Source organism: Lynx canadensis, chromosome A3, assembly GCF_007474595.2.
Source record: "Lynx canadensis isolate LIC74 chromosome A3, mLynCan4.pri.v2, whole genome shotgun sequence".
NCBI lineage: Eukaryota > Metazoa > Chordata > Mammalia > Carnivora > Felidae > Lynx > Lynx canadensis.
In genome coordinates, this window is record NC_044305.1 from 86,796,961 (window position 1) to 86,809,451 (window position 12,491).

Genomic DNA, 12,491 nt, shown 5'->3' on the forward strand with positions numbered 1-12,491 from the left:
TAAAATGTTGCTGTTGTATCTGATTGTTTTCCAAAAGGGCACTGGAAATTGCTTCCTCCAAGAGCAAAACATATTATCAACATATCAAGCATAAGATGAAAATATGCATCTCTGTTAAGTTCCTACGTGATGCTCTTGGTCTAGGAAGCATGCTTAGTACAACCAGTTCTATAATTTAGCTCTATGTGGTTGCAAAAAATCCCTGTCCATATCAGTGAAAATTTAAAGAGCTGCCAAAGAAGAGTAAAAATGTACGAGACTTGACATCAATTCCCCTTATTGGGATTAAGTTGGTTTGATCGCTCTAGCTATTTTGTTGTAAACATTTTTTTATAAACCAGAAGAAACATTTAGAGATACATATAAGCCATCCATTATGTTGTGGTTTGCAAATATCTTACATACCCGAATATACATTTATACAGTGTTAAAGTGATTTAAGATTTGTAGGCTTTTTTACCAGATCACAAAAAGTACAGCATCTGCTTGGTAGGTTTCTTGAAGTTAGGTTTATGATATTACCATCTGTAATGTATCTTTTCATCTGAGTTTGTGCGCCATAAAATTTATGACCTAGATGAATATATTATGGGCAGCATTATTTCTATTCTTTATACTCTACAAAGAACCACAAAACACTGGAATGTTTTTCTCTAGAGTTCTATTTCTATTCTTGTATTCAAAAAATCTTCCCTGTTTATGTTCAAAATAAACAACTATATCGTTACTTCCTGTGTTTTACTTCAACTGCAGTATACTTGGAATATAGATGTACTTGGAAAAGTCAAGAGTACATCAAAACTACTACAAGAGTTTTGAAAATTACAGTTAATGTTTCAGAAGAAATCTGCTCAGGTTTGCAGGTTCTTTATCTTTCCATTAAAAGATGAAAAAAAGCCATCCTAGCCATGCTTCACATTTAATCAGATTCTTCAATATTAATGCATAAAAGCTTTGGAATAAATCAGTCTCAACCAGGAACAGTTTGTGTTAGAAAAAACTAGAGTAAAAGCTAACATTCAATTTTCCATGTTCGGAATGTCTGAGAAAGCATTTTTTGACTATTAAAAAAGTTTATTTAACAAAAAAGTTCAATATGAAAATGCATGACCTGATTTTTATATTGTAGTAAAACAGGTGCTATGAAGGGGACACATGGAAGCAGTTGGTTTCTTCTGGTGAACACACCCATTGTTTATACTCGTTCCAAGGCTTCTAACATGATGATACTATTTCCTCGAATTACCTTAAAAAAAACAAAAAAACAAAAAAACAGTTTATTTGACATACTGATGAAAGAATTTTCACAAAATTAATGGTTTTTCAGTATTAAAAATCAGTTGTGAGGCCTTTTTTCAAGACACAGGGTTATTATTACATAAATCTTAATTATGACAAGAAGCTAGTAAGCCCTTTGTTAAAATGATGTACATTTTCTAGATTTAGTAAGACCAACAAGTACACTTGAGATGTCAAGTCCCTATGACTCATTTCATCTTCTAAACTGCAGTACTCAACATGTTCCTCTCGGTCCCAAGGAATCTGTTAAGTCAATAGGATAAATGTACAGAATATGTCAGTTTAGGGGTACAAGATTATTTAGGGAAGAAACCAGGATGGAAGTTGTGAAAAATATGCTTTATGAAGATGGCATTTAGTTGGGTCTTGAAAATTCGGTAGATTTTTGACAGGAAGACCAGAAACTCTAGACAAAACCAAGATGAAAAAGTATAGGGGGATAAGGAAAGACTCTAATTTGAATGCAGTAAAAGGTTATGACAGGAAATGGGAAACACAGACAGTCTGCACTCAAATCTTAGAAGACTTCAAACACCAATGTTAAGATACTGGGAGGACATCATAAAACCATATAAGACAGTGAAGTTTCACAGTTGAGGGAATAACCACTGTTCTGGCAATAAAAGAATTGGAGCTTAGAGGCAGGAAGAGAAGTTATAAAGAACACAGTGCTTAATCAGTAATCATTCTGCAAACGAAGATAAGGAAGGATATTTATGAGCATAGGTGAAATGGCCAGTAACAGTTCAAGAGAGTTAGAATACAAGGGGCAGAAAAATACGTCAAACTAGAAGGCAAGGGGACTTCGAAAATAAGGAGCCCCTGGTGGACTGTAGATCACACTGCAATCACAGATCAGGTCCAGTAGAGCTGGCGAGGTGAAAAGACAGGAGGGGGATGAGAGGAAATACTAGAAATGGAAGCATTCTGATTAGGATTAAAAGTGGAGCTATGCCTATAGGCAGCTGAAGTAAAAATAGCTGTAACTTGTTCTTTTCTCCCCTCATTCTATTTGCTTTATTTATCATATACATTGTTATGGTTTTCCTCGGGAAAACGTCATTTATTTTTAAAAAATTTTTAATGTTTACTTTTGGAAGAGAAAGAGAGTGAGCGTGAGTGGGGGAGGGGCAGAGAGCGAGGGAGACAGACTCTGAAGCAGGCTCCAGGCTCTGAGCTGTCAGCACAGAGCCCGATGCAGAGCTCGAACCCACAAACTGCGTGATCATGACCTGAGCCAAAGTCGGACACTTTGAGCCACCCAGGGGCTGTGAAAATGTCATTTCTATGAGGGCAGCTGCAGTATCCCCAGTGCCTAAAGCGGTAGCAGGCACAGAGAGGGCTCAGTAAGTCCCTGTTAAATAAACAAACTTGCGTGTGATTACTGCAGCTGACAGATCAGAAAGGAACAATGTCTTGGAGGTGGGAAAGTGTCTTGGAGCCTGGCAGATACAAACAGCAATGAGCATGATGAGAAGGTGGCAAAGAAATAAAAAGCAGCATGAAAAAAGAACAATGTCCTGAAAACAGGGACTGAAGGAGCCTATACACTTTTACTCTAAGTTAGGGATAAAAATCTAAACAACATGCTTATTTAGTTCTCAGAGTTTTAATTCCTGGGTTATTTGCAACAGATGGTGAATATCAGATCTCACTGATCAAAGCATGAAAAACTACTAGCTTTCTTTGCTCTCTGCTAAATGTGTCCATTTCTGCTGACCCCTTTCCCTAGAAGGGGAGGATGGCAGAGAAGTTATTTCATATAACTCAAACGTTCAGATCAGAGGCTTTTGGGGGCATTATTAAAAAACAAAATAACACTGTGTCACTCTCATCAACATTTTCTAAAATGGTAGGTATTGCACACTTCTTTGTCCTCTCACGTAATACATGAAATAAGGCTAGTGAGTGGACACCTTTGTTATATAGTAATTCTCCTCTTTTCTCATTGTGTTTAGGCCTCATTCTCCAAATCAAACTGGAACCATCAGGTCTAGAATTCCATAATGCTCCTTGTGTGCTTCAAGGCTAGTTTTTGCGAAGTGTTGCAAAGGCTTTTTGTCTCTTGAAAGGGCAGAACTATCTAATAAAGAATACAAACCTAAAATGGAGCTATAGAACCACAAAGCTAGTAGGAACTCTTGAACTATGCAGCATCTTAATATAGAATTTTTACTACATTCTTAGGGGAACTCTAGGGATGGAGTGGAATCTTGAAGACAGAAGTGAGGCCACTGACAACTCTGGGAATATCTCAGAAGAGGCTAGTTGAGACATCATTAGGTAATTATCCAGTTAACAGATACAGATTACCTCCCCTTCAGAACACACACATTCTTTTAAGTTATTTATTTATTTTGAGAGAGGGAGAGAAAGAGCACAAGTATGGGAGGGGCAGAGAGAAGGAAAGACAGAATCCCAAGCAGGCTCAGCTTTGTCAGCACAGAGCCCAAAGCGGGGCTCAAACCCACGAACTGTGAGATCATGACCTGAGCCGAAATCAAGAGTCGGACACTTAATTGACTGAGCCACCCAAGTGCCCTGAACACACACTACTCTAAATATAATAGTATAAAGTCATTTCAATGGCCTCAGTGGGTCAATGACTTGAACAAGGGAATAACAAAGGCAATGTTTGGCTTTGCCAAACAACTTGTAAAAACAAAACTAACCTATTTGTTTCCCTTCTTTCAACCTCAGAAAAGCCATTCTTTGCATTTTCTTTAGAATGTCTTTTATTAAGGACAACTGATAGGTTATCATTATTTCACTTTCCAAGTGCTAATCAGCTGCAAGTATTGCCTACTAACACAAACATTTTTTTGGTCACACAACAAGCATTAGAGGTGGAAGAGCTGATTGCCTAACACAGTAAGTAGGTACTCATTATCTGAATGACTTCGAGATGGCACTGCTTTTAACCAATTTCTGTGTAACAATTAAGGCCATGAAAATTTAGGGGGAAGGGGTGCCTGGGTGGCTCAGTCGGTTAAGCGTACGACTTTGGCTCAGGTCATGATCTTGTAGTTTAGGAGTTCAAGCCCCGCGTCCGGGCTCTGTGCTAGCCTGGAGCCTGCTTTGGATTCTGTGTTTCCTCCTCTCTCTGCCCCTCCCATGCTCATGCTCCGTCTCTCAATAATAAATAAACGTTAAAAAAAATTTAAAAATTCAGGGGGAAAATTTTGAGACAGATGTATGATCTAGGTTCGATTCCTTCTCTGATAAAATTCCAAGAAGTGTCACACAAATCTCTGAAACCTTGTCTTCCCAAATTAGAGCAGACTTTTAAAAAGTTTTATTTACTTATTTATTTGAGACAAAGATGGGGCGGGGGGGGGCAGAGGGGCAGAGACAGAGGGAGAGAAAGTCCCAAGAAGACAGAGCAGAGACTGACTTGAGGCCTGGACTAACGAATCGTGAGATCATGACCTGAGCTGAAATCAAGAGTTAATCGACTGAGTCAGCCACGTGCCCCAGAACTGACTTTTAGACATCAAAGTCATTATTGAATCTTTTTTAACAAATCTGTTGAGATATGAACTAAAAATCAAAACTACCCTCTTAGAATCAATATTTCTGAATTTGTAAGAGGAAGGGCTAGAGAAAAATCTTGGGACTATTTAAGAACTGTTAGAAGAAACTAGGTGCTAATGATTTGTCCACAGTTTTATTCATTTTCAATAGAAGTTCAAGGAAAATATACCTTAAAAGGAAGGTCAATTTGCATAAAACTTGGAGGGGGAGGGGAGTCTCCCCCGTCCCTATCTAGAGACTGACTCTAAGCTGTTTTTCCAGCCCTGACCATCAATGTTTTTCAAATGGAAAAGCATTTGCAAGAAGCACTAACATACACTTTGGAAAGAGTGATTAAAAATTGTGAGGCATGGGCACTTGAGTGGTTCAGTTGGGTAAGTGTCTGACCCTGATTTATGCAGTGCAGAGCCTGCTTGGGTTTCTCTTTTCTCTCTCTCTCCCTCCCCCTCCCTCTCCTTTCTTCTCCCTCCCTCTCCCTCTCTCTCTTTCCTCCTCTCTCTGCCTCTTGCCTGCTCTGGTGTGCCCATATGTGCTCTCTCTCAAAATAAATAAATAAGGGGCGCCTGGGTGGCACAGTCGGTTAAGCGTCCGACTTCAGCCAGGTCACGATCTCGCGGTCTGTGAGTTCTAGCCCCGCGTCAGGCTCTGGGCTGATGGCTCGGATCCTGGAGCCTGTTTCCGATGCTGTGTCTCCCTCTCTCTCTGCCCCTCCCCCGTTCATGCTCTGTCTCTCTCTGTCCCAAAAATAAATAAAAAACGTTGAAAAAAAAAATTTAAAAAAATAAATAAATAAATAAATAAATAAACTTAAAAAAAAAAAAAGGCAAGGCTAACAATTATGAACTTTTACCACCTTTTAGAGATCTTTATGTTCAGTAATTTGCTAAAGCAGAAGTTGTCCTTTTTAATTTACTCTTCCCAAGAAACCTGGGGCTTACCACTTACTGGGTATATTGTCCTGTGCTGGACAAAGAGTAGAGTTCAAAGTCTGGGTTTTGTAGACAAACATCAAAAACTTTCTCAGTAGCCATACCACCATGCCCTAATGAATATAGAAATGTTTACTCCTATAATTGTTTCTGGGTTTTTTCCTATTTTCTCTCATGTGAATGGCTGTCACTGTGATCATCCCTTGCAACTTTTACCTTGGCCACTTTTTAAAAAAAAAAAAATCTTTTTTTAAACATTTATTCATTTTTGAGAGACATGAGTGTGAGTGAGGGAGGGCCAGAGGGAGACACAGAATCCAATGCAGGCTTCAGGCTCTGAGCTGTCAGCAGAGTCCAATATGGGGCCTGAACTCACAGACCAGGAGATCATGACCTCGGACGCTTAGCCAACTGAGCCAACCAGGTGCCCCTACCCTGAAGGCCACCTTTAAATTTGGGTGTGACAAGTCAGAAAATCTGGGTTTAATTATACATACAATTAAAATCAAAAAGTATGATTTGGCCTGGCAGATTTGGATCACATGGGCACTTGTTAGATAAAATCTTAAAAAACAAAAATGTAGATTCTATGTAACCTCTACACCCAACGTGGGGCGCAAACTCACACCCCCGAGATCAAGAGTCACATGCTCTTCTGGCTGAGTCAGCCAGGCGCCCCAACAGAACATGCATTTTATAAGAGATTTTCTGGGAATTCATAAGCATGTTAAAATTGACTATAACGAAGGACTGACTTTGGCCTCTATTATAAAGACTTTGCTAAAGCAAAGTCAAAAATGACTTCCTACTATTGTTTCAAATCCAAGAACTTCAGAGTGTTCTGCGTAAGATTCAGATCTAACCTACAGGAATGGAGATTACATCACAGCTGAATGACTGCCATATGTCCAACTAAATGGGAGATGGAAAGTTTAATCTTGCCTGTTATTTTCCTAATTCCATTTTACCCCAAGACTTTAATAGAAGGGAAATTAATCCTTATTCCAAGATAAATACAAAATCTCCAAGAGAAACCTTCTATCTTTACTTACCACCATTCCAATATTGTTCTGTTGCCCACTAGTTGCCATCTCCACACATTCATCTATCACAAGATTCATAAAGGGATCGAACCCCCGCAATATTCCTTGGACATGTCTGCCACCATTTAATTTCACTATAAAATGGGAAAAAGAAGTTTAATAAAACTGACCATTAAATATCAACCGTTCATTAAAAATTAAGTGGAATAAAACTCAGGTACCTGAGATATATAATCCATTGTCCTTATTATCTACCAAGCAGTGTGCTACACATTTCACGTTTAATTCCATGTTTAAACTTACCAAAAAGAAAAAGGGGGGGGGGGGGGCGCCTGGATGGCCCAGTCGGTTGTGTCCGACTTTGGCTCAGGTCATGATCTCATAGTTTGTGAGGTTTTTTTCAACGTTTTTTTTTTTTTTTTTTTTTTTTTTTTAAATTTATTTTTGGGACAGAGAGAGACAGAGCATGAACGGGGGAGGGGCAGAGAGAGAGGGAGACACAGAATCGGAAACAGGCTCCAGGCTCCGAGCCATCAGCCCAGAGCCTGACGCGGGGCTCGAACTCACGGACCGCGAGATAGTGACCTGGCTGAAGTTGGACGCTTAACCAACTGTGCCACCCAGGCTCCCCATCATAGTTCGTGAGTTTAAGCCCCGTGTCAGGCTCTGGGCTTACGGCTCAGAGCCTGGAGCTTGCTTCAGATTCTGTGTCTGACCAATCACACTTGGTCTCTCTCAAAAATAACAACAACAACAAACCCCCCCAAAAATCCAGGTACGGGAATGGGTGAAATAGATGATGGGGATTAAGGAGTGCACTTGCCATGATGAACACAGGATAATGCATGGAAGTGCTGAATCACTATACTGTACACCTGAAACCAATATAACACTGTATGTTAACTATTTTGGAATTAAAATAAAATTTTAAAGAAAAAAAAACTTATGAAAATCCTATCCAGTAGAATTATCATAACTTTTTATGAGGGAAATGAAGTATAGAGCTTCTTAAGAAACTGGTTCAAGGTTTTACAAGTACTGTGGGCTAGAACTGGAATTCAAAGGGAAGGCTGCTTGCCTTTGAAGCCCTGGTCTTAACTCCTATATACTTCAGTACCGTACAGGTCAGATTTTTAGTCATAGTCCAAGTCCTTTGCTTTAAAGGAAAAAAAGGTTGATAAATTTTCAAATATCACAAAATAGGAAAATCCCATTAATTTTGTCTAAGTGAGGGAGGGCTTCTAGGAAATAGTACTGTGCAATCTGTTAACTATCAGAAATTAGGGGGGTGCTTGGGTGGCTCAGACAGTTAAGTGTCTGACTCGATTTTGCCTCAGGTCATGATCTCACGGTTCATGGGATTGAGCCCCACAATGGGCTCTGCACTGACAGTGTGGAACCTGCTTGGGATTTTCTCTCTTCTTCTCTTTGCCACTCCCCTATGCACTCTCTCTCTCAAAATAAAAAGACAAACATTAAAAAAGATTAGATAACAGAATTGCTTGTGTAAGATTTCAATAAACCTGCTTAATTAATGGATGTGAATTAGAGGTCCTGTGTGCTGTAAATCTTTATAAAGTTGCTCCAAACATTATATTGCCAAGACACATGCAGAAAGCAACTAACTAAAAACGAAACAAAAGACCCCAAAAAAACTTACATGATAATTTCTTGTCCATAAATCTGAAAAAGCAAAAAGGGGTAAAATTATATAAACGATTAAAAAAATTTAAGCATAAATAAGCACAAAAGTAGGTACAGTCAATATAATTTGTTAAAATTGGACAATAAAAACAATGAAACTTAAAATAGCAAAAACCTTGTACTGCTGTAAAGGAGGCAGGAATAAAGGGGTACCTCATTTAGCACTTACACAGAGAAATAGAATTTAGGAAGAGGCAAGATAATAAAAATGGAATGGATTTAGAATATATTAATGTACATCAAATGAGTCTTTATCCTGATACGAATTACAAAAACATTCTTGTTGTTCAATACTGACCTAATTTTTGATGACTGGACTTTACTATATTTAAAGATTTCAAAATTATATTTGGGGCGCCTGGGTGGCTCAGTGGGATGAGCGTGTCTGACTTTGGGTCAGGTCATGATCTCATGGTTTGTGAGTTCAAGCCCTGTATCAGGCTCATGGCTGTCAGCATGAAGCCTAAGCTTTGGATCCTCTGTTCCCCTCCCCGCTCAAAAATAAATAAACATTAAAAAAAAATTTAAGTTTTAGAGCCCAACATGGGGCTCTAACTCACAACTCCAAGATCAGGTGTTGCATGCTCTACCAACTGAGCCAGTCTGGCGCCCCTTGATGACTGGATTTTATAGCTATAACAAAAACAAAGATGTGTTTAGATTTTGGTTATTAGCAAAACCAAAGCTGTGAGAAAACTAGAAGGTAATAAAACTATATCCAAATCAATAGCTATTTTATATTTGAGACAATAAGGAGCGTTCTTTAATATTAAGCATCAATCTTAAGTGTTCAAAATATTCCTCAACACTTAAGTATTTTTTAGCAAAATAAATACATATCTTGAAGCTTTAAAAAAAATCTGGATTAAACAGGGAAATCCCATCTCAGCAGGATATTATGAGAATACTAAGCTATGTAGTCAAACCAGTTTTTCCCTCTTCCAGTTACAGGCTACAAAATATGAAATTTCATGCAATTTTAATGCAGAACATATCATGGGAGAATTTAAATATAAATAAGACAGGCCTGACAAAAGGTGTGAGAAGACACACAAATAAAAATATTTAGTATGGTAATTTTAATGATACATACAATACAACATAACACACATTACTTAATCTTTATGATGACTATATAAAGTTATATATTGTTATTACCACCACCGTATAGATGAGGAACTAGGTCTCAGAAAGGTTAAGTAAATTGCCCAAGGTCACAGAGCAGGTGAGAAAGTTTAAGCAAATACAAATGGTTCATTTTTGGCTGGAGAATAGGGCAAATATTAGTGTGTGTAATATTTGGTGCCTGGATTTCAGATGGAGGAGCTTGAATGCCGGGTCAAGAACTCTGGACTTTACCATGCAGACGGTGATAAATTAGTAAAACAGAGTCCAGTCTTTGGCAAAACTACTGTGGCAGCAATTTTTAAGAGGTGGGAGGGAGAATTTGGTTAGGCCTCGGTATCTTGACCTCCACATTAACATCTGGGGCCAGATAATTCTTTCTTGAAGGATGTCCAGTGCATTGCACAATGTTGAACAACATCCCTGGCCTCTACTCACTAGATGCCTGCTGACAGAACCCGAATTCCTAGCCCCTAGTTAAGAACTACTGAGTTAGGCTAAACCAGGAGGAGGGGATAAAGAATAAAAGATGATATTTATGAGACGGTAAAGGAAAAAAAAAATTGAAGGTCATTGTCCAGGTAGGTCTCAAAGGACTTCACAACACATGAAATGTATACATGAGAAAAATATTAAAGCTAGTTTCATCCTCTGAAATTCTCAAATAGGAAATCTAACATTACACGTAATGAACGACTCTTTTGTTAAAAAATAATAACCATTTTACCAGTTCTTGATAAATCCAGGATACCTGTAAGATTTTATCAGCTCATCAATAAAAGAGTAAGTTTCAGATTAGCGTTTTCACAATAATTTTGATTTTTCTTAAAGTTAGGCTTATAATTTTTGCACAAAATGGCTTTGATACAAATGTGCATTTAAATGTAAGTATGACCTTTCAATTAAGTCTGACTTCTTTATGGAGCTGGAACTATACAGAGGCCAGATGGCTTTCTCCCAAATTGATCCCTGAAACAATTTTGTTTCTGTTGTGTTATCCAACTACTACCTGCAGAATTCTGGCTTTACATGGTCTAAACAGGGTAGAGACATACTTAGGAGGCATGGAACATGTTAAGATCAGTCAGGCGTGCTTGAAGAGGTTAAAACTTTAAACTGCGTCTATCTTAAGTAGGAATATCCTGTTTGGAGTTGATTTTACTGGGTGCAGGAAAAAAACCCAAAACCCTAGTCTTCTCTGACAGGGGAAAAAAAAAAAAAAAAAACAAACAAGGAAGGTTCTCACACAGCTGGTAACAGAGCCAGGTATCAAATGACATTCACATTTAACTTAAGCACAAGAAAGCAAAAGAAAGGAATAGGATTTCCAAATTAAAGCTCAAAGTTGAGGCATCTGAGTGGCCCAGTCGGTTATGCGTGGGACTCTTGATTTCTACTCAGGTCATGATCTCAGTCTCCTAAGATGAAGCCCAGCAGGCTCCTCGGTGCTGGAGTCTGCTTGAGAACCTTTCCCCCTCTGCCCCTCTCCTGCTTACAACTCTCTCAAACAAAACCAAACCCCAGAGACAGCTATAAACTAAAAAACTAAAGTGGCTTTATAGGGCATGCCTGGGTGGCTCAGTAAGCTAAGCATCCCACTCTTGGTTTCAGCTCAGGTCATGATACTAGGGTTGGTGAGCTGGAGGCCCGCCTCTGACTCTATGAAAGTGCAGAGCCTGCTAGGAGGGATTCTCTCCCTCTCTTTCTGCCCCCCACCCCCGTGCTCACTCTCTCAAAATAAACTTAAAAAAAGTGCTTTTGACTCCTCATACACTATTAAGCACGTCCATTCTGCCCATCTTAGTTCTTTATATATAAATTACTCTCCAGCCACCTTATCTAGAACTTAACGCTATTCAAGATGTTCAACAAAGAATGGCACCCCAGATCTCCAAGCAAAGGAGAAAGAGCGTGAGAGTGTGTTGGGAGACGTGGGCTCGGGAGATCCAGCTAGAGGGGCGAGAAGACAGTACAGAGGCGCCTTGTCCGTCAGTGATAACCAAACCATGCAGACCAAGCCTAAACGAGATGTCTGCGCGGGCTTCAGGCACAGGCGCGAGACGCTCCCAGGCTCTCCGCGGCCTCGGCCCGAATACGCACGCCAGGCACACTGGAGGAAATGGAGAAGGACCTAAGTAACTCGAAGCACGGAAAGAAGCTACTACTTAGACGCAGGCCTCTCACATACTTACTTTTTCAACTCGGGAGGGTGAGCTTTGCTCATGATGCTTACTCGGCGAGCTCAAAGATGCCTCCAAACGGAATTCGTGGAGTCCTTCACGCTCCCGCGTTAGGCCCGGCGTTTTGCGTCTGACGTCACCAATCCCGTCAGCCAATCCATTGTTGGCGGAGTTCACATTTTACCTCGCGATACTTACGGCTTAGGGGGAGGCCTTAACTCGCCTATCACGCTCGAGCTTTCGGTTGCGTCGCCAGCGATTGGCCAAGAAGGGGTGAGGGGTGGGGCCTCAAGTTCGCGTCTCAATTCCGTTTCCTCGTGTGTAAGATTGGCTTAATGGTTCAGCCTCTAGCTTTTAGGCGAAACCACTTAATCCCCTTCTTTGTGCATTGTTTCGGTTATCTTCTTCAATATACTAAGTGAATCTAGGTTCTGGAGGAGCAGGCCCTTAATTTCTTTGGCGTATATTCCTACATATTGTCATGGTAAGCCTAGGGTTCAGTAACATCAATTAAAGACCTCTGGACACCAGAGAAGTTGGGTGATTGGCCTCAGTTTCTAAGAACTTTAATCTATAGCGTGGAAGTGTATTCCCTGACAGTCCTGCAATTCTTGTAACAATGTCTCCAGAACCCCACTTAATGTACCTTGCTCCTATATAAAAAAAACATGAGTAAT

The 12,491-nt window shown here is 39.7% G+C and overlaps 1 protein-coding gene across 1 annotated transcript; it reads right to left on the reverse strand.

Moving 5' to 3' along the window:
- Positions 1–644: 644 nt before the first annotated feature.
- On the reverse strand, positions 645–11,952 carry SNRPG (small nuclear ribonucleoprotein polypeptide G). The gene is made up of 4 exons (XM_030310782.1): positions 11,827–11,952; positions 8,466–8,488; positions 6,815–6,939; positions 645–1,246 (listed from the first exon to the last, which is right to left on the reverse strand). Exons 1-4 carry the CDS (start codon positions 11,856–11,858, stop codon positions 1,196–1,198), a joined length of 231 nt encoding a protein of 76 aa, XP_030166642.1. The 5' UTR covers positions 11,859–11,952; the 3' UTR covers positions 645–1,195.
- Positions 11,953–12,491: the final 539 nt, after the last annotated feature.

Bases quoted from the DNA above. Each gene is read 5' to 3' on its own strand.
- SNRPG (XM_030310782.1), bottom strand. From the start codon at position 11,858: ATGAGCAAAGCTCACCCTCCCGAGTTGAAAAA. The intron at 8,489-11,826 runs GTAAGTATGTGA...TTGCTTTTTCAG, and splicing joins CACCCTCCCGAGTTGAAAAA to ATTTATGGACAAGAAATTAT. The intron at 1,247-6,814 runs GTAAGTAAAGAT...GTTTTTTTTAAG, and splicing joins AGAACAATATTGGAATGGTG to GTAATTCGAGGAAATAGTAT.